Consider the following 24296-nt stretch of genomic DNA (forward strand, 5'->3'; position numbering starts at 1 on the left):
TAATTAATTTCCTACATTTAATTCATTTAGTAGATTATCATTACAACGTTCCAGTTACAAAACGTGATTTTAAATACGAACAATTCAAAAGAAAGAAACAGTTGTTTTAATCAGATTTATATTTATAAGGTCTCGAGCTTGCAACGGGCTGCTTCTTAATAAGGTCCTTTCCCTTCATGTAAGGAATTAAAACTTCAGGAACACGGATACGGCTATGTTTCGTTTGGTATGTTTCGCAAAGTGCGATCAACATGCGAGGTATAGCACAAGCAGTTCCATTTAAAGTATGGACATGTAAGAGTTCTCCATTTTCCGCCTTGTATTTAATGCCAAGTCGCCGTGATTGATAATCGGTACAATTACTGCAGCTAGATAGTTCTCCATATAGTTCTCTTCCTGGCATCCAACCTTCCATATCAACTTTCCTGAGTATACAAATTTCTCATTAAAAAAAAAGCCAAAATCTAAATAGCTTTACATATATGTCTAATTCAATCTCTATAGAGTGATATAAACCTATATGCTGGCGCTCCCAACTCGTGAGGTGGCATATCAAGTACTTTAAAATGTAAATTGAGAGAGGAAAATAAATCTTCTTCAATATCTTGAAGTTCTTGGAATTGTTTTTCAGACTCCTCATGTTTCGAACAGATAAACATCTCGACTTTCGTAAACTGATGAACCCTGGTACATATTCTAAATTAGACAATTTTCAAACTACAAAATAGATGAACTGCTGTACAATATTACCTGTAGATACCTCTTTCTTCTACAAGATTGGATACTTCTGCTCTAAAGCATCTGCTTACAGCAGCCATTTTCAATGGTAAATCTGAGGCATCAAACACTGTGTTCATTACTTTATATGCTAAAGACATTTCTGCTGTTCCAGATAAGCTGTAATACCCTCCGTAAAAAGGATCTAAATTATATACAAGAGTCCTCCCATGGTCCGTTAAAAATCCACATCTTTCAATAACTTCTGTAGGGATAATATCTGGTACAGAGACAAGCTTAAAACCATGTTTCATCAACTTCTTCACTGTATAATGAATCAACGCCTCCTCCAAATCAGCCAAATCTCCTACAAGCATGTATCCTCGTTGCCCTATTAAAGGACCCAAATACTGACTCCTCAAGGCCTGTAAGCCTGTAACTAACTTTGAAAACTCCTGTGGTTTAAAATCAAATTCTGGCTTTTGTCCATGTTCTTTTAACAACTGTGGTTCTTTATCATAAGCTAAAACCGCTGGATGGGTTTGATTTGGTATTCTATTTAACTCGTGCATTAGAGAATCTCTTAGTTCGGGTTTGTTTGAAAACTCGAGTACTTTGTCAATATCGCCCATACCTTTCCTTAGTTTTATATTATTAAAAATAATATCTCTATTGGCTGGATTACATATAAAATCAATATTATATTCTGGTTCTGGTACATGTTGTATTGCATTTACATCACATTGAGTGGATAGTTTTTTAAGCTGTAAGAAATCATGTATAATATTAATTCAGTGTAGTTAAAAAAGAAACAAAAACAGATTTATTCATTATCCTGAGTACGTATCGTTTATATACAACGTACCAAAGTTTTTCTATAAAATTGTTGTCTAACAAATTGCTTAGGGAGCCACATTTTGAAAATGCAAGCAATATAAACACGTGCATCAAATGCTACCGATCAGGTAGTAGTTAACCTTTTAAATCTGTGCTCTTATAAATAATATTTTACAAACGTTCATTTTGTTTTAAACAAGTAGAAAAATAATAAATCCTGCTGCTATTTGAAGGATAATTTAGTATCGTGGATTATACGATACTACAATCATTTCCACGATTAAGTAAAAAGCATTGCTGTTTATTAAATCGTAAGTATTGTAATATTTTATAATTATTGATTATAATGTTGTATTGCATTTACATCACATTGAGTGGATAGTTTTTTAAGCTGTAAGAAATCATGTATAATATTAATTCAGTGTAGTTAAAAAAGAAACAAAAACAGATTTATTCATTATCCTGAGTACGTATCGTTTATATACAACGTACCAAAGTTTTTCTATAAAATTGTTGTCTAACAAATTGCTTAGGGAGCCACATTTTGAAAATGCAAGCAATATAAACACGTGCATCAAATGCTACCGATCAGGTAGTAGTTAACCTTTTAAATCTGTGCTCTTATAAATAATATTTTACAAACGTTCATTTTGTTTTAAACAAGTAGAAAAATAATAAATCCTGCTGCTATTTGAAGGATAATTTAGTATCGTGGATTATACGATACTACAATCATTTCCACGATTAAGTAAAAAGCATTGCTGTTTATTAAATCGTAAGTATTGTAATATTTTATAATTATTGATTATTACAATGTATATTTAAAATAGAAGAAATGATCTAGAACGAACAATAAGAAATATTTACATACAATAAAGAATAATTCATATTCGTATCGTATTATAATAACAATGTCTCTATAATTAAATTAATATATGTTAATTACAGATAATCATGGTTGCACGTACATTACTAAAAGACTGGACGACACTACGTTACTTTTTTCATAAACATAAACAAATTAAGAACATCAAATATGTTGGCATCGGTGTTTTCACAAGTGTTATGGTTTATAGTACATCAGGATTTAAAGTATGGGCAGCTGAAAATGAATTCATCAAAAGGTTTATGGCACAACCCATTACTGACATTAAAGAATTGGAGAGGGAGGACAGCATGAGGAAGAAGATGGAATTGTTAGTAATGAAAACTCAGGCAGACTTTTGCAAAGCCTTAGAATCGTTAGAAGATCCAGATCATCGTTTTAAAGTAGATAGATGGACCAGAAAAGAAGGCGGTGGAGGAATTACTTGTGTTCTCCAGGACGGAGTTGTGTTTGAGAAGGCTGGTGTGAACGTGTCTGTTGTCACTGGCATGTTACCACCAGGTGCGGTTCAACAGATGAGGGCAAGAGGCAAGAGCATCCAGGAGGGATCATTGCCGTTCTTTGCAGCTGGTGTAAGCGCTGTGATTCATCCACGTAATCCTATGGTACCAACGATACATTTCAATTATCGTTACTTTGAAATAGAGAATCAGGACGGTACCACTCAGTGGTGGTTCGGCGGTGGTACCGATCTGACGCCTTACTATTTGAACGAGGACGACGTAAAACATTTTCATGGTGCTTTGAAAGCTGCTTGCGACGAGCACGACCCATCTTATTATCCAAAGTACAAAAAATGGTGCGATGATTATTTCTTTATTACGCACAGAGGAGAACGTAGGGGAGTAGGCGGCATCTTCTTCGACGATCTCGACACCCCCAGCCAAGAAGAAACGTTTCGATTCGTAAAATCTTGTGCAGAGGCTGTTATTCCCTCGTACATTCCACTAGTCAAGAAGCACAAGGACGATGGGTATGGATATGCCGAAAGACAATGGCAACTCTTACGCAGAGGAAGATATGTTGAATTCAACTTAATATATGATCGTGGGACGAAGTTTGGTTTATATACTCCTGGCGCTCGATACGAGAGTATATTAATGTCTTTGCCATTGTCCGCAAATTGGAAATACATGCATGAACCAGAACCGAATTCGAAAGAATCGAAACTTGTCGAAGTATTAAAAAATCCTAAAGACTGGTTGGATAAGTAAAAAATTAAATGAAAGCAATTTGTTGAAATTACTTGGCTTGGTGCAATGATAATCTATTTTTCCATTTATAAAAGGGATGGGTACAAAGAAAGATGAAGAGAATATATAGAGTAAAGTCGTACTTTCAAACATTTAAATATATTTTTCAAGTACAAGAAAGAAGTTACATATATAAACTTTAAGAAATTAAATAGTGTATAAACTATGTACAAATTTTACCCGTTATTAATACGTTTTATATACAAGTAATATCCTTGTAGATTACAACTGTATGCAACACAGGTGTTCGCATACGTACGTTTTATCTTTTAATATGATAGTTTAAATATCATATAACTTAAATATAACAATTTTTTGATCTTTATAAATACTGTTCAACGAATATCAGAGTTACTTCCGATGTATAAACCGATGTTATATCATAAATCTGATATAATCGTATTTTATTTAATGCAAATTCAGTCTTAGAAAAATTGTTAAACTTAAAATACAAATTACGAGTATTATAAAAAGTAAACTGTACAAAAAGCTGTTAATACAAATTAAATACGTGAACATAAAGTACAGTTTGTTTATAGAAAGTAAATTTTATGTGATGTTGGTGAAACATGTAATGAAATGATCATTTCCATTTACGGAATTATATACAAAGCGAAAAGAATGAGTTTCGAGAAATTTAGAGCCTGACTTATATTATGTATATCCTTTTCTTTCAATAAATACGATAAGCAGTTTAGTAAATGCTTCGTACACATTCATATGAATAGAGACGCATTAAAAAGTATTTTATATAAGAGGCAAAAGTAAAAATGCCTGTATGAAAGAAGACTGTATCCCTTTTTTCTGTTTTATAGGAACTATATTTGTATTTGTCGAGAATTAGAAACGAGAGGCTGCATATTTCGAATATAATGGAACTGAAAATACAGCTAGAAATTTTATTTCCTATTTGATAAAATTTCTACCGATATAAATATGATATACTTATATAATTTCACACAAGCAAAACTAGATTAGACACTTGTTTCTTTTTTGGCTAATTGTGTATAAGTATTTGGATTATTTAACTGTACTTTACTAGTTTCAATAGGTTCGTTTATACTTTCTATTCCGCTGGTTGGCTCTAAATTTTTTACAATATTACAAGGACTCTGTATAAATGATTTCATGTTAGTCACAGAATTGACAAATTTCTCTTTAGACCTATATTCGTCGGTGCATACGTTCGAGGCACGATCGTCATCTAGCGGAGGATTAGCATGTACCGTTGTCTGTACTAAATTATGTAAATTATCTTTAACTATTCTATTCAGTTTAAAAACAGGTAATTCTAATTTGTTGAACGATTTTTGAGATAGGGAACTTTTATCACATAAATTTGAGCTTGTAACGCTTTGTAAGTCTGAGAATGATTTCAAACATTCACAACTCTTCAAACTGCTTAGAGATGCGATGTCATTCAACGAATGATGATTCCTCGATAGTTTCGCAGTATCTATTGGAAGGCAATGCATGCTATTAGAATGGCTCAACCACGTCAGGGTCGCATTAGGCTGCTGCTCTTCTATTTCACGAAACATGTTCGCACTTTGGCAGTCTTTCTTCAAACATTTCATCTCTGCAATATCTATGGCTTCATAAGTTTCCGACACACTATGATCGCCCTTTTCACTGTTCATCGGAGCAATGGATTCTACCTCGGAGCTGTACTCAAGGCTGTACTGCTGCATAACACTTTGCATCTGCTTCTCTTCGTCAGTTTTAATATCCGTGTCTGAATCGTGTATCGTATTGAGAGCCTCTTTCTTTTGATAATTGTTTCTTGAGAAATTCGATACTGCATTTATAGGATCATTAATTCTACAATTATTGTTAACTTTCCTCGCGTTCCGGAAGAGACCTTCTTGGCCAATAACAAATCGTACTGGAACGTTTCTCTCTTCCGAAATGCTACCACCGCTGTCTGACAATATATTAACGTTCTTCATATCATTTATGGGATTCAATTCCACGTGGATATTTGTATTATTCACTTTTGCGCTGCTGCTTAAGATAGTCTGATCTATGTTACTTTCTAATTTCCTGATAGGCCGCGGTATGGACGTGCAACTACCGGCGTCGCTCATAGCACCTCCGTCGCCTTGCTTCCGAGGTCCAAGATTATTATTTTTCGTATGACGACGTTGCTTTTTGAAGAATTTTCTAGCGACCCCGCTTTGGTGCGGATTGTAAAACATCTCCACGCACGTAGGCTCTGTGTACGTTGTCACAGAATTGTCAGATCTATACTGTTGCCGATGTAACACGACTAGATTCAAATTTGTCATTTTTCTAGCGACAGGCAAGACTTCTTGATTGGTCACAGTGCCTGCAAATTTAAATGCATTGCTGGTCTGCGATCTGTGGGTGTATCTGGAAGAGCCGACGGAATTCGAATCGGACGTGACTTGGGTAGCTTGAGAATTCGACATTGCTGGCACCAGATTTTGTACTAAAGGCTGCGTTGGTATCGCAGGATTCACGTCGGAAATACTTCTCGTTCTGCAACAGCGATTCTTACGGTTTTTAAACCAGCAACGCATTTTCAACCACTGCGATCTAACATCGTTTCGTGCGATCCCATAAAAAAATAGTATAAAAATGCCGAGCGAGCTTGAGAAGAATGAATATAAAGTAGCGAACATGGTCTCGTCGAACGGGATATACGGACTCAATGGTTTCGCGGTAGCTGCTGCAGCAGCTATCCACGATATCAAATATAAAAATAACGTGATAATCTGTCCCTTCAGTTGCGTTATTTGCGAATGTTCCGAATCTTCGATGTCAGATGAGACTGTTCGAGCGCTACACGCGCTATCTCTGCCAGCAGATAGGTTCGTATTTGGTTCCAGTAATTCCAAATCCATATTCTCTGTAGTTTGCGTACCCTCGGATAATTGACCGTTCATGTCGACGTTCTGAATTGCACACTTAATGAGTAAGTGAAAGATGATTAAACACAGAATTAGTATTACAGCTGGGAAGAACAAAGCGGCGAGCGCGGGACCGGTTGTTAGGAAGCAGTACGAGTATCCAGCGTACTCTCGTAGATTAATCGCACCAGATATACCGCAGATGATCATAGCTATGCCCCAACCAACTAAATAAAGTCCTAACAATGGTTTCGGTATTGGTTGATCCGGAAGCTCGCTATCGGGAATATCTTTCAGATCCGATTTAGTTAATTTTTTATACATATTGCTGTAAATGAATTATTACTATTATTTATGATATCATTTGTGCAACAGACATATAAGAATAGACCAGATGTTAATTCAATTGAATACCAGTTGACAATTACGCTATCTTTCACGGGGTCAATAAAAATATATTAAAGGGCCTTTCTTTTATGTCTATGATACACGTGCTACGTAATACATATGCGTTACCTTGCAAACACGGACATCCATAACAAAGGGCACAGGGATAGGTAGTGAAGAGTAAGACCGACACCTTGGCAAATTGGTACATTCTCTGTTTGATAAATTCCAATAGTATAAAAGAATGATAATAAGGCCATGGCAAACCACGTATTAATAACGCAATGTTTGGCTTTTTTAGGCATTGTGATCGATGAATAGCAAATAATATATGTAACAGACATGATAATCAAGCACGTTATCGTTGCGATACTTCCAATATATATAGCAGGATTTGAGTATCGAAACTTTGCTCCGAGTATGCTGAAGAAAAGATATTAAAATAAATCATGAATTGATCAATGATGAAATAGTTCCAATAATCGAAGTTTAACTGTAAATAAGTGTAAACAATTATTAAATATACGTACCTGTTACCATTTTGATCAAATAAGGAAGTGTCTTGTAAAAGAGCGTAATATCCTAATCGATCGCAATGAAATATTATCAAATTGCTTAATACGTTTCTTATATAGCAACCGTCGCTCGTCCAGCCTCCTGATTCGTTTAACGTTTCATCCCAAACTACTGGTAATAATTTTCTTCCAGTATAATGATAAAAAGGTACCTTTAACATAACGTATACTGGCTCAGTTAAATTGTGCATTGGTATTCCATCTGGAAGTAAATTTTAACTGACGTATTACTCTTGTTTTTAATAAATATTTCCGATATTATCCATTACTGATTACGTACATAGTTTGCTTCCAATAACGCATGACGCGATATTCGTATTATCGTCATTATTTGTAATAGGAAACAGTTTATTATTGCTATACGCGGAAATCATTAAATGATGAGTAGCAGGCTCCTGCGAATGTTGTAATAAAGATGCGGGCAAATTGATCGACGCTTCGATCACTTTATCCTTTACATTAATCGGAGAACTCCTGTTGTTCGTTGTGCATTGCAAAAATCGTATTTCTGGATTATTATTCGAGTACCACGTACACATTAATCCTGTGAAGGTATCACGTTTTATTCTGAATTCCTCGAGCGCTATATCTTTCTTGTAAAATTGTATGTACGGAGTGAATTCAATAATTTTTTCCACAGCTCTTATTAATCGTGAACAAGATTTAAAGGCAATTTCAGCCTTCTTCAAAATATTCTTCGGTATGCTTATTATAGAATTGATAACGTCGATCAGCATGGAACCCAGTTCTTTCTCTTCCATTAAAAAGTTTAAGTAATTTTCTATAGTTTGCGTTATAAAATTAACATCAACAGGATCAGTTATTTGTACGGAGTTCCCAGTATAATTCTTGAATTTCTTCGCAGTTTCCAATAAACTGATCTTTGTGAGCGAAAGATTGACCTTCGAAAATTGTTCTAAACTTTTTGTCGTTTGCGATATGTAAGGACATACTTCTGTGTTCAAATCTTCCCAATGTCCTGTGATATTGCATTGATAGGAAGCTTTCAAAGGCGTTTGCATTAAAGTTGATAAATGGTTGCCTTCGCATGGCAATTCTGCTCTCCAGCCCACAACAGTTTTTGGCCATGTATAAATACCCTTATTATTTTTTGTCACTGTACAACATTAATAATTATATATTATATCATTATAGTGTATATGTACGATTTATCTTACCTGCCAAAGGACAATAACGAGTTTCATCTGAAATAACAATTACACTGATTGCTCTAGATCTGTTACCATTTGTAGAAACTAATAAGCAATTCCATTGACCATTATGTTCTTCCTTGACACTAACGATACTAAGAGAACTGCAAAAATTGTAGTGTTACATACAAATTATGATGTTATCATAAAGCTATAGACGCAACTGCAAGCGTGACAAGTTTACAGTTACGTCTGTAACCACCTTTAGTACTGTAATTTAATTAAATACAATACCTGTCGACGATGCCACTATCTGCTAAGTATCTATTATCAATTTTAATATTAGATAAACTCTTCTGTGGATCTATGAATACGTCCAAATCTGCTATTTCGGAAGTAGTATTAGGATACCACAGCCAACTTAATTTTGCATTTCTGTCTTCTGTGATACTCGGTGCTCTACATTTTAACGTTATAGAATCTCCAGCGAACACCACTTGATTATTGAATGGTTGAAGTTCGATTGTAGGAGGTAACCACTGGCACTGAATGTTTTCAGAGTATTTCAACTTCTTCACAAGTTCACCTTTCATGCGCGTGGGCGATACGCATTTTGGAGCAGAACTGAAATGTGGAGAAAATATGTAGTAAATTGATAACGTGACATTTTTATTCATCTCTTCAAAAATATAAAAATTACTTCAACTTAATGGAACTGTTGTGGATCCAGCTACTAAACCAGTATAATTCACAGTCACATCTCCATGGATTATTTGACAGATCCCTAAAACGTAGATTGAAATAGAAATAATTATATTCATACATACGTTAACGTTTAATTTACTTACAATTGTTTTAAAGACTTCAGGCCGTAGAAAATACCTTCTTTTAAAGTTGTCAACTTATTTTCATTCAGTTTCCTACAATATTTTTAAGAATTAATATTATGTATAAATTCCGAATCGTTCATATGATACAAATAGCTAACAAAATAATATTTAACAGAATGCTAACGAAGCAAATTAAAATTGGAAACACTTACAAGCAGTCTAAAGCCAGCAAATCATGAAATAATGTTGCTCTCACCACAGTTATGTTGTTATGTGATAAATCGCTAACAATCAAAGGAGATATATAAGATAAAATAAAGTACACAAAAATATATAGCATGTATTTTACATATTGATTAACTCACAGCCTTTTCAAACTTGTTAACTTTTTGAACGCATATGCATCTATAGTTGAGATTTGATTCTTACTTAAATCCCTAAATAAGATATCGATATGAGTGTAAGATTAATATGTTAAATAATATAGAACAATTAATATTAGTATTCTTACAGTCTCTCTAAATTGCCAAGACCATTAAAACAACCTTCACCGAGATAAGTTATGTCATTTTGTGACAAATTCAAGCGTTTTAAATTCATTAAATTTTTAAATATATTGCTTTCTATACCATAAATGCTGTTCTTGCTTAGGTCTCTGGAATGAATAGAGTACAATAAATAAATGTTACTGTTTTGAAGAATTGTATACAGTAATATAATGATCTTACAACTGAATCAACTCCACACTGACACTGTCAATGTCGATGTCCTTAATGTTTTGTAGTTCATTGCCACATTTAACACGTAGCCATTCAGCTTGTGCACCAAGCTTACAGGTGCAGAACTTGGGACATGCCTGGATTGTTTTTCCTCTTACTTGAATTAAAATTAAGAGTAGTAAAACAGCTCTCATTTTTAAGAAATACAGATCTTTAGCTAAAAAATATCAGATTTAATTAATACAATAAAGTAGTGTCGTTGATTTATGAAATATTATTAATAACAAGTTTTACAATAAGCCAGTTAACATTATTATTATACTTTTATAGTGATGAATCTGTACCTTTCATTTACAATTAAAGATTTTGCTTTGTGGAAAGAGAAACATAACACTTTACACAACATAAACAATAACGAGCTCTCATAATAAAGAGTATGATACTTACAGCTATGAAATAGCGAATGAAATTATATTTATCATATTGTTTTATTGTTTCATCCCACACATGTCACTTAATAACCGACTAGATAATTATAAATAAAGACACGATCACAACAAAACTACTGTACAACAATGTACGAATTGTCATAAACTATCAGCTCTACATATATATGTTTTTACTATATATACTGCGTGTTTAAAATATAGAATTATTTAATTGTTGGCTGATTTTCATGCATTTTAAAGGGCTGTTTCACTGTTTCATGAATGCTATCTCACAATGAAATAACAAGAAATTTCAAAATTCTAATACTTTTTCGTAAATGGAAATTTTTCTATTAATATTTATATATATTACAATTAATAAAGACTGGCATATAGGAAGAAACAAGGAACATAAAAGGGATAAGTAACGGGAAGAAGTGAAGGTGAAATTTTTGATATGATCATGGAAACTAGCTGGAAAGAATGGTGTATACAGTATCTCCTCGGGGGTGCTTTACCATGAACTTTACATTGGTACTTAGGCTTTACCGGCTTTACCGCTTACACTGCTTACATCGGTGCTTACTTGCTCGATAACAACATAGTCAAAATTTTGTTTTAGAATTGTGTTTTGTGTGTAGGTAAGTGATCATTTTTTGTATGCCAGTTAGTAAGAAGTTACGTAAGGAGCAGTTGTGCTCAACTTAAAATGAATTCTTCTCCACGTGAGCTCATTAATGTTCATCGTCATGTGTTTATATTCTTCATGTGTCTTGTTGCTGCCTTTGAAATGACTTTCCTCGAAGAAAGAGAAAATATTCTCTCTGCCTCGAATTTCTCGAAATCAAATATTACAAGCCACCTCCGGATTTTATAGTATATTTGATTTTAGTATTGTAAAGATATTTTAAGGAAACTTTTGTTACTATTCGTAAAAATATCTTTGTTTAACAAGCTTTACATAGGAATCAACTTGGAGATACAAGATCTGAATTTTTAATGCCGTAAATGTGTATATAATTTTGAAGCATAAAGAATATTTAAATCAACATTGACCGTACGTTTTAAAAAAATGTAAGGAAATTAATTATTATACGGGGTGTCCCAGAACTAGTGTTAGGCCCGAAAAAGGGAAGGAGCTGAGATGATTTTAAATAATAGTTTCCTTTGTCAAAATGTCCGATGCGTGGTTGTTGAGTTATTAACAAAAACCCTGACCATTCAGAACATTCGTATAGCGGGCGGGCGTGCATTGCCGCGCTTGTCATGAGAACAAAGAATTAAAGACAAGTGTAAAATTATGAGAAGTGGGAAAAAAATTCGTGTTAAACTTACTCCTTCACCGGAAAGTGCATCTGCTGTTAGAAGAACGTCAGTGGGTCAATGGGACGACCTTCGGCATTCGAAGATAGAAACATGGCCCGCAGCAGCTGATGTTTGAAGCAGGTCAATGCACCTGACGTTTCCTCCCTTGCGCGATCACTGTCACTTTTTCACCGTCTCATTGACAAAATTTCAGGAAACAAAAATTATAATTTTACTTTTACAGACAACTGCACTGTCACTTTTCACTTTGAACTTTAAAACGGGCACCACGTGATTTTATTATTGGCTCTGAAAAGCGAATAGTCTAGTTAGGATCTATTTTATTGTATAAATATCTTGTTTAAATTACAGTTACAATTATGATACCATATTCAGCTGTATTAGTTAAGGTGACAAACGTTTTAACACCTTATATTATGAGAATAATGTATGACACAAAATATAATGATGAAAGATTGGATTTTATAGCAGAGAAGTTAATAGCAAAAGAAATAATATTTAATAATGATACTAATGACATAGAACCGAAAGTAGGAGATGTAAGTATAAGTTTAATATAAAGTTTTGTATCTTGACAGTAGTAATTAAATTCATATTAATAATCCCAATAACTAAAAAGTGATTTGTTTTATTTCTTTTAGGCAGTTATAGTGCATAGCAAGTTCAATAAACGAATCTTCATTCCTAGTAGACTATGTAGAGGATATATTAGCAGTATTAAAGACTCCAGAAAATTATACAATGTTATGCTGTCTGATTATGGCGTTTGCATTAGAGCACGAAGAGATGACTTCTTTTTATGTCCAGATGATTTGATTTCAGAAGAACATTTTAGCTTTACAGTTGGCCTATATAACGTTTTACCTGTTTCTGCTAAAAATGGTTCATTGGCAAATAATAAAGTTTCAAGGTATAATACAGTCTTCCAAAAAGATTATTTTGCATATTTAAAAATAGTATCTTTATGTACAATTATGTTTTATGTTTTAAGTGTTTCAAAAGGCTGGTGTTTGCCAGCAATTGAATACACAAGAAACTTAATCAGTGCATCTGCAGTGATCTATTATCATCGTTTGGCATTTGATGAACATGGAAAATCTTATGGTGAATTTTATCTCACCATTAAAGATAGGGTCATAAGCTTAAGTAAAGCTTTAGTTTCTAATCATTACGCTATTTATTTGGACGAAGGTAAACTAATAATGTTTTATATCCTTAATTCCTGAATCGCTATAATGATTATTATTCAATTTTTACGCAGCGTTACAGACTATAGAAGGTCCTATGAGTAATGGAAAACTGGATGTCGAAATATTTAATGATGAAACTGATTTAAGCAAAATACCCAGTAATAATCTTAAGGAAGAAAACAAAAGGTTTGTTAAAAAATATATTTAATTGATATTATCCTAATTGTATACTTATTACGTTTTGTAAACTTAGCAAACCAGTCGTTAGAAAGGAAACACATTTGCATCATGTTTCGCATAAATTTGTGGGCCATGAAGAACACGTCTTTCTTTGTGGAAGGGAAGATTGCAAAAAGTTAAATTCTGTTGTAGACGCAGAATTTCCTACAAGTATACACATGGTATGATTATATTTATTAGTAGACTGCAGATTTTTGTGCATTTATCTTAATTTCACTATTCAATTCTTTCTTCTACACATTTTATTTTGCATACAAATTTTACTTATTAGTATAATTGTAAAGACAGTAAAAGTTCGTATCTGTTTTGTCTTTAAGACTTGGAACAAATCAATGAAATCATCTAAGCCTAAAAAAATGCAATCATTCATTTGGCCTGCTATAAAGGAAGGCGTGAGTGTGGCCGCAATTGGACCGCCGAAATCTGGCAAAACTCTTGGATATGCATTTCCCATTTCTGGATGCTTAGCCGCAGATTCAGAAGTATATTTTACTATTGTTATGTTTTTTACAAACTTTAGTTATGTATATAATTTAATATATATACGTGTGTTGAAATAGCTACCTCAAGGCTTGAAACCATCTGCAGTGATACTGTGTTCTTCATCTCAGCAAGTGATTGAAGTTTATTTCTTATTTAAAACTTTCCTGGAAAAGTATAAAAAGATAAAAATCGTAACTGCAGTTAACAACAAGTCTTATAGATCAATAGCGGTATGTAGGTACATATTATTAATTTCAGAAGAGAACTTGATGAAACATATTTTCACTTCCAGGCTGAAATATATAACGGTTGCCAGATATTAATATCCACACCATCCGTTCTAGGACGTTTCATGAATAACAATAAAGCTATGTTGGACTTCAAATATCTCCGATATTTAGTGTTCGACAGTGCTGATGTCATTCTCGATAAATATTTTAATTCGGTAAATTTTTTTCCTAATTACGATAATTTTGTTATATTATAGAAATCTGATCGAACGTTTACTCTAGGTGAGCAGATTGTTTGCGAAACATAATATTTTGTGTAACAGAGAATCAGGGAAATTGCAACTTATAATAACTGCTACGAATTGCACAACACAGTTGAAAAAATTCATTTCTGCTCTAATGAAAGATCCATTAATATGCATAACATCGTGCCTGGAAGCTGCCCTTTTTAAATCTGTAAGCATGAATGTATGTGTAGTAAACTCGGAGAAAAAAAATGAAAAACTTTTAGGTAAAATTCTATTGTTTAAAGATTCTTTTGTTTGTAATACAGTTATATAATATTTATATTTTCCCATAGATCTGCTGGGTAATAAATATTTACAATCTAGGACTGCAGTAATTTGTAGAAGTAGTAAAGAAGCAGAAAGTTTACGTAGATTGTTATCAAAGCGAGTAGAGACTCTCATAGCCACTGAGAATACGAACATGTTTGGGTTAAATGGTACGAAAGTCCATAAAATTTCATTTTTCCCAACGTAAGAAATTTGTCTACATTTGTTTAATATTTCCTGTTTTATTTTAGAGATCAAAACATATTGGAACGGTTGTGTAATTGGTTCCTATCCTCTTTTAGTATGTACGGACAGTGTTTTATCAGATTTAAATATTACGAATGTGACTAATTTAATACATTATTCAATTCCTTCGACGTCAAAAACTTCATTCTGTTTCCGGTTTTCGGTACTTCTCGATAATTTACGAACGGTATGCTGTTTTAGAAATATTTTTATACCATTTAATTGAAAATATTTATGTTGAACGGAACAAAATTATTTAAGGAAAGTGGCATTTGCAAAGTAAATATATTGTTTGACGAGAGTAACGACGTACAATATATATATATTGTAAGAATGATGAGACGTGTAAATATTACAGTACCTGACAACATGTTAAAGACAGTCGAGGTATTTATGTCGATACAATTATTGTCTTGCAATTTATATCTGTGAATACACGATCTGTTTATTGTAAAACGTTTGTCTTATTTTCTGCCCAGCTTGTGGCTGCTGCTTTAGAAACGAAGAAGAGGAATCATCCCATCTGCAACCAAATAAAGTATTGGGGATTCTGTGACAAACAAAGCTTTTGCGAATTTAGACATAAAATAATTAAATGTATTGACGATCCGATTACGGATATCCAAATGTACGTAGATGATTGAAAAATCAGTTAGATCCAATTTAATCGAATTGATATCATTTCAGGGATGACGAGGTAAAATTTCGTCTAATCAACATTCACAGTCCAATACACTTTTCAGTGAGGATTGTATCGTACATAAAAAAAGCCACGAAGGATGAAATACAATTTTCTAATATTGAATACATGCAAATTACATTCAAGTTACAAAGATTCTATTCTTCCAGTGAGAACAGGTTGGCATTTAGACTATTACAAAGTTGCTTAAGGTAGTATGAGCCGCGTAAGATCTCTGCCAAAGGTTTACAACATGTAATAAAAATCTATATCCAATATTTGAAGCAATAAACCTAGGAAAAATGATAATTATAGAGGAATAAGGTTTATAAAATTGTTTGATCAGTTCTTCTCAGTCATAAGAAATTTTTAACGCATGATTTCTAACATTCTACTAAATAGTTTTGGCACTTTTTCATTGGACTGAAGAATTTCAAGAAGAACTTTCCATTTTTCAGCGTTTCATTTTCCGATAGAAAAAATTAGCAAATATATTGTTCTCTTCTTCTGAACGCTAGAGTGACATTATACTATGATGCATTATTATTTCTTATTCTTTTATAGAAAAACATGTGAGGTAATAAATGTGGGAAGCATATATGGCTTAGAAGAGCCGGTAGGTACTTTCAACAGAGTACAAATTATAAGGATTGCGAAATATGAGACTGAAAATCCAAAATGCGTAGATGTAAGGTGTCTTGATAGCGGACTATTATTACAGAACATACTTGTATGTATGCATACTTATTTTTTAATACTATGTTCATTGTACATTTTCCATACACTGTGGTTGTTTTAGGTATCGAAATTATTACAAATGCCAGAAAAACTTGCGAATTATCCTGTGCACACAGTAGAACTGTTTTTAACTGGTATAATTCCACCCGATAACGAATATGTTTGGAATAACCATTCATTTGATTATGTGTATCAGTGGTTTAAGGAACATGTCGACGACGACTCTTACATAATCGGAACGGTATACAAAAGGCACCCATTCGCATTTTCTTCTTTTTTGTATAATTTTTACAACTGCAACGTTTTCGTGTATAGGTAAAGCTGCATCTGGGACATACGATGTGGATGGAAACTTTAAAAGTGGGAACAAAAGTGATCGGATATAAAGATTTGATCGGTTCTTCACTGAGAGCAGAATTATTACGTCAAAATCATGCGGTCGAAAATACTAAACACATAAATCAATTATATAAAATGTGTAGGGATGGTGGATACTCGGAAATCAATGGTCGCAACTTAGATACATTGCTAATTGAGGAACGCGTATGTCCGTAAATTGCAATGAATTCAATTCCGCATGCCAATTCCCAGGGCTGGAATTTATTTCTTGCACTTAATTTTAAGTCATTTCTAAGTTCCTATCAAGTCTTATATTAAGACACGCAGTAGTATCCCGAAGGCAAGTTTGAGTCGACTTATACACAGTTTTTTCCCTAATGCTTGATCGAATATATGTGTATAGTACTTTGTCAGTAGTCCACATACAATAGTTTTTTTTATATAAAATTTACTTTTGACGTCTGTATTATATAAGAAATTATCGGAGTTATCTCAAATATTCTAATAGTATTTAGAAATACTTGATGAATGCAAATCGGTACCCATCGTTTCGTTGGATTTCGGATGGATTGGATGAATCTAAACAGCGGGGAGTCTGTCTACTATTCTTTAACAAGGATTATGACACTGCTTTTGTTGCTTCCTGACGTCTTAGAGACGTACGGAGCTGGTATGGATAGTGCGGATCCTGCGTTAGAATCGAAGTGGTATAATCAACTTTATTATACAGATATTCAATTATTTCGCCAAAAATCGTTTCGCGAACGACTTAGCCATTCCTGGTATAAATCACGTTATTTAAAGCAATACGACGATATTTTTGAATTTTACTCAGAATGGACTATTAATTCTAAGGCAGACTTGAGTCAAAACTCTTTACATGAGAAGGAACAATTAAATATTTCGTACGAAATACAATATAAATCTCGAAAATATGAGCATGATTTAAACCACTTTCATTCATGTACGTATATGATGCTTCAGAAACCGAAATTCTAAATATTCTACTATGGATATACATAATAGATTTGATGTATTTCAATTTTGTTTTTTGGGTCAAATGTTTCAATTAAATTAATTGAACATAGGTTTTCAGTTTTATTACACATATTATACCTCCTCTACACGTTTAAGTTCATACTGCGTACGAATACGTAATTATTATTCCTATTTTTAACGAAGTTACAATGTATAGTGTAAGAATCATTTTGATGAATTTAATTATCTTTTAAAAACGAAATTGGATAATCAACTTAGAACGATATTTTTACTTTTGGATAATTAATACAACGCCCAAGATTGAATAAATGTCTTACATATACAGCATAATGTTCCAAATTTATACAATAGTCAGGTACTCCGATGTAAGTTGCATTGGATCAACGTGATAAGAAGTAACTAAACGAACCTTGTGACCATCCTGAGTCGTAAATTCTATTGCTTGTTCATTTTCAGCGATCGCGGATTGTCCTGACTCGCTCATTTGGTTAATTGTTGCAACAGCATTCGCATCCGTATCTTCGTCCTATTAAATAATAAAAATAGCGTATATACACTATTCAAAAAAATTATGGAAGTATCGAGAATTGACCAATTTTTAAATTAAAGTTGACGAGTCAAGCTTTCATTTATATGTTTTTCTTCCCAAATGCAAAGTGTATTTAGTTTTACAGTCATTAAACATTACCTCCAGGGCCTTCACTATCGCTTCTGCATCTGTTTGGACAGTCGAGATATTTTTCACTTTTGTTTCTGGATTAGGAATGTGTTTAATATCAGAATTTTGATTAACATGTACTGTCAACGGTGTTGCTAATTCATCAGGAATGACTCCTGAGTGAACTCTAATCTCTTGACCGCCACCAAGTTGATTAACAAATTGGCTCTGGGATAAAAGTTGTCGTGCTTCTTGAATGGAAAGAGGAATTGGATTCCCTTCCTCATCTGTGATCTGTGAACGTAATTATAGTTTTATATTTGATCAAACTTGCATTCGGAACGTTATCTCCTCCTTCGATACAGACATAAATGTTTATGTAAAATATTACCTGAAGTTGAAGATCGGATTCTGAAAGTTCAACGTTTATACGTTCGTTCGAATTACTATTTGTATTAGCGTGCACGGAACTGGGAAGAATCGCATCATTACTAACGTTCAATGTTGACAAAGATTGATCTGTATTAGATTTTTCTTCTTTTTCCCTTATCATTCTCGCATCAACTATGTAAGAAGTCAAACAATAAATATGACAATTACAAAATTAATTTACAATTCGTAAAATGTGAATCTTTACCAAAATGCAATGTACGAGATTGATTAGGGTCGTCTGGATCTTGGTATGAAACGTATATAATTTGCTGAATACCATCCCCAGAAGCATCATCTGTTGCAATGACCTGAGCCATTTGGTCGCTTAACGAATGTTCATCAGATTCTTGGGAGCTTGGCAGAATTTGCCAAACTTCTCCAATCGGGGTTTCTTCCATCTCATTTATCGCTGAGAGCCTAATTTCTCTGTGTACCTATGAATGATTCGATAATGATTTCAAGTTACTGAAATTTTTCTTAATTAAAAATAAATCGATCTCTTACCTTTTTGTGCTTTGTTAAATTTGAGCAATCTGCAAACGCTTTTCCACAAATATCGCATGAGTAAGGCTTCTCACCTAATAAGTAAAGAAATAAAACGGTAATAAAAACTCGCGATTTTTATACAAATACAACTGGAAATTTACCAGTGTGCAAGCGAAGATGTTTCTTCAAAGCCCATTGCTCAGTGAAACCTCGATTGCAATGAGCACATTGAAAAGGGCGTTCGCCTTTGTGTCTACGCACATGGCATTTCCAGGTATCCTTGTGCAAAAAGCACTTTGCACAAAACTCGCATTTCCATGGACGCTCGCCGGTGTGCCTTTTAACGTGAAGTTTAAACTGCGAAGATGTAGTAAACTTTCTTCCACAGTAATCGCAGCAGTAAGGTTTCTCGCCCGTATGTATTCGCATATGTTCTTGCAAGTTTCCATTTTGCGAGAAACTTTTGTGACACACCTCGCAAGTGTACGGCTTATGACCTGTGTGCCATCTAAAAATAATTCATTTATATTTATTCTTCTGTTATTGAAACGTCTTTTAAAAAGTTATTACTTTTGTAAATATAATCACCTGTAATGCAGAGTGAGACTAGTTTTATGCGCGAACTGTTGTCCACAGATCTCGCAAAAATATTTCTTTTCCCCGGTATGTGTAGACTGATGATTAATTAAATTCGCTTTCGTTTTGAAGCTGGCATTGCACGATTTGCAAATGTAAGGCCGATCATCAGAATGGACAAGTTGATGACGTTGTAACAATTGCTTGTGCTTAAAACTTTTCCCACATTTATTGCAAACGAATCGGCGACCATTGTTGTGTTCCGCTTCTTTATGATATACTACAGAGCTAGGATGATTAAGTATCTTTCCACAAATATCGCACGGATATTCTTTTTCCAACTTGTTTTTCTACAAAATAATCAAAATCATTACCTAACACTATCTTCTTTATCTCAGTATCTCTGCAATTGATGTTTAATTACCTCGTGCACAGATATGTGATTTTTCAAAGCCGCTTGCTGACTGAAACTTTTATTACAAATTGTGCAAACAAACGATTTATCTTGTTCTTGTGCCACCTTTAAATGTAAATCGTTAGCTTCTTTCGTTTCAAACGATTTCTCGCCTTGCTCACATGAAATATTCTTTTCAGAGTCATCTATATTATTTGAAAATTTATTTGTATGTTGTTCTTCGTTCAAAGTTTGATCAAGCACGTCAGGCATATTATTATCTTCGGACAAGTGACGTTTTGGGTTCGTGCTTGAATCTTGGACAGTATTATTCACATCTTTATTTGCATCGTCTCCGCTATGATGAACACTTTTCTGATGCAATTCCAAATTCTCCTTACTCGTAAACAATTTTTTACATTCAAAACACTCGTACTTTATGCCCTTGTGGAAACTCCTAAATATGAAAAGTAAGCATTAATCTTCTTAAAACGAATAGATACAACATTGAAATTGAAGTTAATAGTTTATTTTACTTGTGTATAGAATATCTGTTTCGTTGAAGAAATCCTCGACCACATAACTGACATGTATACCTGTGTCTCCTACGTCGTAATTTCGGTCGACCACGTCCTCTACCGCGATTGACTACCACTAATTCCCCGAGATCTTTTCCTTCCTCAGATTCCAAGTGGCCGATTATTTCTACAGTTTATAAATATCGATAAACATTTTAACTTAATTAATCATGTATTTTAATAACGTAATTCTTACCTTCTTGACTATCAGGAACAGACATGTTTAATTGCTCTTCACAGTCTTCGACATTATCAGGTTCGTCATCTTCTTCATCGATTACCCCTTCTTCCTTATATATTCTTTCTAATTCTTTCCCTTGAACTGCTTCCATGTATCTGAAACATCCCATTCTCTATCGTAAAAAAAACAATAGCAACTACTTTTAACAAATAAAATTGTTTTTATTCATAAATAATACCTTTTAGGGACTTTCCGCTTTCTGCGACGTCTTCCATCTCGGTCTAAGTCTTCTACATCATCTTCCTGTTTATCCTCTTCTTCTTGACTAGCTCCTTCTAAAACTTCTTTTGTTAATTCCTAAAATTGAATAATTTAAAATCTCTTGTCTTCGTCAACAATGTTATCTTTACCAACAATGAATCTGTTTTCAGCTTGAGTTTTTGGTGGACGTCCTCTTTTTCGTTTTGGCTTGCTTAATCCCTCCATTTGCAAACTCATTTCATGTTCCGCTGCATACATAGAACCATCTGGCATCACTATTGACGAAGTAATATTAAAATTAATAATTTAATGATAAATCTTTAAATATATTAATTTGTAACATGAAATATAAAAATTTTCTACATAAATTCAAACATTTCATATGTTACAATGATGAGTAGTGCTGCAGATTTTTACGCAAAATAAAACATTTATAGTCAAGTAAAACATATTTCAAATACGGATTTAGTTTTTCATTTAAATATCAACGTTTGGATTTCGTATGTTTCACACCATCTGCAGGACTTCTATTTCTATAAGTGCATAAAATCTGCAGCCTAGTGACAACATATAAAGAAATACTTTTTATTATAATTTGTTGTTCTAACTGGTCATCCTCGTTGCAGCGTGAGACATTGTCTGATTCCGACGTTTCTGCTCCGATTTCTGTATTATCCCTTTCTGCACGAACCCGCTCACGCCCAGCTTTACGCTGCTGTTCTACCTGATGCTTGTACATCTCACGAATTTTCTTTTGGCCGTCCACCAATAATTCAAAAAATTGTATCGTTGCTTCCAGTTGAATATTGCAGCCAGGGCAAATTGTGCGTGGTAACTTGCCATCATCACGAATCTTTAATCAAAATTGTTATTATTATGAGTTATAATCCCAAACAATTCTTTTCACAAGCGATTCAAAACTTTTTACACAACCTAATGTTGTAAAATAACCTAAAAAAGGAAATAATTACTACATTTTTATTGTGCCTAAATCATATTGTCTTAAGAACATTCTGTGCCTTGAAATATATGTAGTTTATGTAAGAAGAATTCGTTCTTAAAACATAAAATTAATTTTGCCTAGAAATACGAATATACGTACGATAATATAATAGAGCGTAAGATTAACCAAACTCTTTCTTACTCAAATACTTTATTATTCGATGTTTGAACTACGTTCTTTCACAATCCCGTAAATATTTATAGATATTTTCGTGTAATGAGTAAAATAAATAACACAGTACGGTAGATATTACATTTTATTAGAATATTTGATTCAGGTAGTATGTACTTATGCGCTAAGCAGGAAGTCAAGTTAGAGTCTAGCGTTTCGAAGCCTTCGTACCTTGAGCGGCAAGTACCGATTAACCATAGCACTTAAATCTGGATCATCACTATCGCCGATATAAAGTAATTCCCCATTACCACTATCCTCCGCACATAATCGGCAAATTGTTGAATCGTAAAGTCGTACTTCTGCCATGGCCTCAGCAGACACTGCTGGCTAACGACTAACATCGATTTTAAGCCCTAACCAAACCGACCCAGTGAGTATACGAACTGTGCACACTATGTATTATACATTCAACTATGCCTTATGTAGACGATTCATAAACAATCATACTAAATTATGTGTAAATAATCTTTGTAGTAAAAATAAATTACAATTACTTTGAACGCAACATTTTATTATTGTAAGTAAATTTGCCTTTCAACATCGAGCTCTTTTATACAGTTACATCGATAGTAGTCGATTTCGCGATAGCAACCCATCGATATTTTATACTCGATACCTTGACTATCGATGGTAAAATTTTTATTTCAATTATTGTTTAATTAATAATAAAAATATACAATCTTTTAAACGAATTCGTTATTATACTATGACTGCTTATATTTATATGTAAAGTAAGAAATGCTATTTTTATTGAGTATAAGACTTTTTAAATTTGTGAATCCCCCAAAAAAGTTAAATGCTTTTTTTCCATAACATTTAAACGTGCGAGTCTCAGTAGAAATGATTAAATATTTTTCATTTTCACGCATATATAAGTAGAAATAAAATGAAATGACTTGGATAAGTAGGATGTATAATTTATCATCGTGAAAAATGGAGAAGGAAGAAAATGCGGTTGAAGAACATGAATTTTATGCAGCAGCTGCTAAATATTGGGAACATGTACCACCCACGATAGATGGAATGCTCGGTGGTTTCGGATTTATCTCGCAAATCGACATAAAAGGCTCTAATAAATTTTTAAAGGATCTATTTGAAGTACGTACCATGCTACTTACTCGTTCCAACACTGTCCAATCTTAATTTGCTGAATAACATTATATTTTGCTTGTTGTAGTCAAAAACTCCTCCGTCAAAAACTTATGCGTTAGACTGCGGTGCAGGCATAGGAAGAATAACCAAGAATTTATTATTAAATCATTTTAAGCATGTTGATCTAGTAGAACAGAATTCTAATTTTCTAGAAGTAGCTAAATCGTGTTTGAAAAGTTACGCTTCGAGAATTGGCAACTATTATCCCACTGGTAATGCTCTATTAGTTCAATAATTGTACAAAAATAATATTAAATTGATTAAATTACTTTTAAGGACTGCAGAATTTCTGCTTCGCTACAAAGAAGTATGATGTCATTTGGTGTCAATGGGTATTGAGCCATTTAAAGCACGACGATCTAATAGAGTTTTTTAAAAAATGCTCGTAAGTATCTACTAAACGTCTCATGTCTCGTAAAAAGCATGTTTTTAAAAACACGTAAATTTAATAGGATGGGCTTAAGGTGTAATGGATTAATAATAGTTAAGGAGAATGTGACAAGCTCTGAGAACTTGGAGATTGATACGAAGGATTCGTCAGTGACACGACCTCTTTCGGAATTCCATCATATATTCCAGGAATCGAATTTAGTTTGTATAAAAGAAGAACAACAACATAAATTTCCACGCGGATTGTATCCGGTTTACATGTTTGCTTTAAGACCAAATATATAATGAAATTAAAATATCCGAATAAATTTCAAGATATTTTTTAGTCTTG

At 33.3% G+C, this 24296-nt stretch overlaps 6 protein-coding genes across 25 annotated transcripts; 3 read left to right on the forward strand and 3 right to left on the reverse strand.

Moving 5' to 3' along the window:
• Nucleotides 1-6: 6 nt before the first annotated feature.
• SerRS-m (Seryl-tRNA synthetase, mitochondrial) lies at nt 7-2237 on the reverse strand. 2 transcript variants are annotated; one of them, XM_026812699.1, is made up of 4 exons: nt 2047-2237; nt 751-1481; nt 517-684; nt 7-425 (listed from the first exon to the last, which is right to left on the reverse strand). In XM_026812699.1, the coding sequence occupies exons 1-4, from the start codon at nt 2095-2097 to the stop codon at nt 107-109; spliced, it is 1269 nt and encodes a 422-aa protein (XP_026668500.1). In that variant the 5' UTR covers nt 2098-2237; the 3' UTR covers nt 7-106. The 2 variants fall into 2 exon arrangements, with proteins under 2 accessions (XP_026668500.1, XP_017878294.1); XM_018022805.2 differs by lacking the exon at nt 2047-2237 and adding an exon at nt 1583-1773.
• On the forward strand, nt 1482-4395 carry Coprox (oxygen-dependent coproporphyrinogen-III oxidase). Of its 2 annotated transcripts, none has more exons than XM_026812702.1 (3): nt 1482-1682; nt 1758-1865; nt 2503-4395. In XM_026812702.1, the coding sequence occupies exon 3, from the start codon at nt 2509-2511 to the stop codon at nt 3652-3654; it is 1146 nt and encodes a 381-aa protein (XP_026668503.1). In that variant the 5' UTR covers nt 1482-1682; nt 1758-1865; nt 2503-2508; the 3' UTR covers nt 3655-4395. The 2 variants fall into 2 exon arrangements, with proteins under 2 accessions (XP_026668503.1, XP_026668501.1); XM_026812700.1 differs by lacking the exons at nt 1482-1682; nt 1758-1865 and adding exons at nt 1953-2146; nt 2222-2329.
• Remo (Remoulade) lies at nt 3774-12055 on the reverse strand. Of its 5 annotated transcripts, none has more exons than XM_026812677.1 (13): nt 11992-12055; nt 10238-10385; nt 10021-10164; nt 9875-9946; nt 9722-9793; nt 9528-9599; nt 9380-9463; nt 8974-9303; nt 8707-8843; nt 7809-8645; nt 7484-7730; nt 7083-7376; nt 3774-6894 (listed from the first exon to the last, which is right to left on the reverse strand). In XM_026812677.1, the coding sequence occupies exons 3-13, from the start codon at nt 10107-10109 to the stop codon at nt 4668-4670; spliced, it is 4461 nt and encodes a 1486-aa protein (XP_026668478.1). In that variant the 5' UTR covers nt 10110-10164; nt 10238-10385; nt 11992-12055; the 3' UTR covers nt 3774-4667. The 5 variants fall into 5 exon arrangements, with proteins under 5 accessions (XP_026668478.1, XP_026668476.1, XP_017878291.1 ...); XM_026812675.1 differs by having other exon boundaries at nt 10238-10445; nt 11992-12010; XM_018022802.2 differs by lacking the exon at nt 11992-12055 and adding an exon at nt 10676-10981 and having other exon boundaries at nt 10238-10445.
• Nucleotides 11257-17768, forward strand: LOC108623911 (Sister of Yb). Its single transcript, XM_018022769.2, has 18 exons — nt 11257-12102; nt 12334-12521; nt 12624-12892; nt 12974-13173; nt 13244-13358; nt 13426-13573; nt 13730-13894; nt 13973-14125; nt 14188-14340; nt 14408-14636; nt 14706-14849; nt 14931-15112; nt 15187-15312; nt 15405-15553; nt 15613-15783; nt 16169-16334; nt 16404-16583; nt 16658-17768. Exons 1-18 carry the CDS (start codon nt 12090-12092, stop codon nt 16895-16897), a joined length of 2991 nt encoding a protein of 996 aa, XP_017878258.1. The 5' UTR covers nt 11257-12089; the 3' UTR covers nt 16898-17768.
• LOC108623910 (zinc finger protein 37) lies at nt 12118-22793 on the reverse strand. Of its 9 annotated transcripts, none has more exons than XM_026812683.1 (15): nt 22592-22793; nt 21829-22099; nt 21400-21521; nt 21224-21342; nt 21001-21140; nt 20763-20931; nt 20257-20683; nt 19845-20182; nt 19418-19764; nt 19275-19348; nt 18976-19204; nt 18730-18902; nt 18369-18632; nt 18090-18206; nt 12118-12270 (listed from the first exon to the last, which is right to left on the reverse strand). In XM_026812683.1, the coding sequence occupies exons 1-15, from the start codon at nt 22727-22729 to the stop codon at nt 12262-12264; spliced, it is 2937 nt and encodes a 978-aa protein (XP_026668484.1). In that variant the 5' UTR covers nt 22730-22793; the 3' UTR covers nt 12118-12261. The 9 variants fall into 9 exon arrangements, with proteins under 9 accessions (XP_026668484.1, XP_026668482.1, XP_026668483.1 ...); XM_026812681.1 differs by lacking the exon at nt 12118-12270 and adding an exon at nt 13977-14059; XM_026812682.1 differs by lacking the exon at nt 12118-12270 and adding an exon at nt 15359-15448.
• Ntmt (N-terminal methyltransferase) lies at nt 22579-24290 on the forward strand. 6 transcript variants are annotated; one of them, XM_026812707.1, is made up of 5 exons: nt 22579-22599; nt 23332-23521; nt 23601-23787; nt 23852-23960; nt 24028-24290. In XM_026812707.1, the coding sequence occupies exons 2-5, from the start codon at nt 23357-23359 to the stop codon at nt 24248-24250; spliced, it is 684 nt and encodes a 227-aa protein (XP_026668508.1). In that variant the 5' UTR covers nt 22579-22599; nt 23332-23356; the 3' UTR covers nt 24251-24290. The 6 variants fall into 6 exon arrangements, with proteins under 6 accessions (XP_026668508.1, XP_026668507.1, XP_017878266.1 ...); XM_026812706.1 differs by lacking the exon at nt 22579-22599 and adding an exon at nt 22687-22793 and having other exon boundaries at nt 23303-23521; XM_018022777.2 differs by lacking the exon at nt 22579-22599 and adding an exon at nt 22687-22793 and having other exon boundaries at nt 23329-23521.
• Nucleotides 24291-24296: the final 6 nt, after the last annotated feature.

The sequence above is a fragment of the Ceratina calcarata genome, unplaced genomic scaffold (assembly GCF_001652005.2).
Source record: "Ceratina calcarata isolate Rehan_Ccalc_2016 unplaced genomic scaffold, ASM165200v1 scaffold294.2, whole genome shotgun sequence".
Lineage (NCBI taxonomy): Eukaryota > Metazoa > Arthropoda > Insecta > Hymenoptera > Apidae > Ceratina > Ceratina calcarata.

Coding starts and splice junctions, on each gene's coding strand:
- SerRS-m (XM_026812699.1), bottom strand. CDS start 2,097: ATGTGGCTCCCTAAGCAATTTGTTAGACAACAATTTTATAGAAAAACT. Junction 685..750: donor GAAGAAAGAGGTATCTACAG/GTAATATTGTAC, acceptor AATATGTACCAG/GGTTCATCAGTTTACGAAAG. Junction 426..516: donor TTGGGAGCGCCAGCATATAG/GTTTATATCACT, acceptor TTGTATACTCAG/GAAAGTTGATATGGAAGGTT.
- Coprox (XM_026812702.1), top strand. CDS start 2,509: ATGGTTGCACGTACATTACTAAAAGACTGGACGACACTACGTTACTTT.
- Remo (XM_026812674.1), bottom strand. Junction 9,947..10,020: donor CTTGGCAATTTAGAGAGACT/GTAAGAATACTA, acceptor TATCTTATTTAG/GGATTTAAGTAAGAATCAAA. Junction 7,377..7,483: donor TTTGATCAAAATGGTAACAG/GTACGTATATTT, acceptor TCTTTTCTTCAG/CATACTCGGAGCAAAGTTTC.
- LOC108623911 (XM_018022769.2), top strand. Junction 13,895..13,972: donor GCTTAGCCGCAGATTCAGAA/GTATATTTTACT, acceptor GTGTTGAAATAG/CTACCTCAAGGCTTGAAACC. Junction 15,313..15,404: donor ACATGTTAAAGACAGTCGAG/GTATTTATGTCG, acceptor TTTTCTGCCCAG/CTTGTGGCTGCTGCTTTAGA.
- LOC108623910 (XM_018022764.2), bottom strand. CDS start 22,729: ATGGCAGAAGTACGACTTTACGATTCAACAATTTGCCGATTATGTGCG. Junction 18,903..18,975: donor ATCTCGTACATTGCATTTTG/GTAAAGATTCAC, acceptor CTTCTTACATAG/TTGATGCGAGAATGATAAGG. Junction 18,633..18,729: donor AATCCGATCTTCAACTTCAG/GTAATATTTTAC, acceptor TTACGTTCACAG/ATCACAGATGAGGAAGGGAA.
- Ntmt (XM_026812707.1), top strand. CDS start 23,357: ATGGAGAAGGAAGAAAATGCGGTTGAAGAACATGAATTTTATGCAGCA. Junction 23,522..23,600: donor TTTTAAAGGATCTATTTGAA/GTACGTACCATG, acceptor TGCTTGTTGTAG/TCAAAAACTCCTCCGTCAAA. Junction 23,961..24,027: donor GAGTTTTTTAAAAAATGCTC/GTAAGTATCTAC, acceptor TAAATTTAATAG/GATGGGCTTAAGGTGTAATG.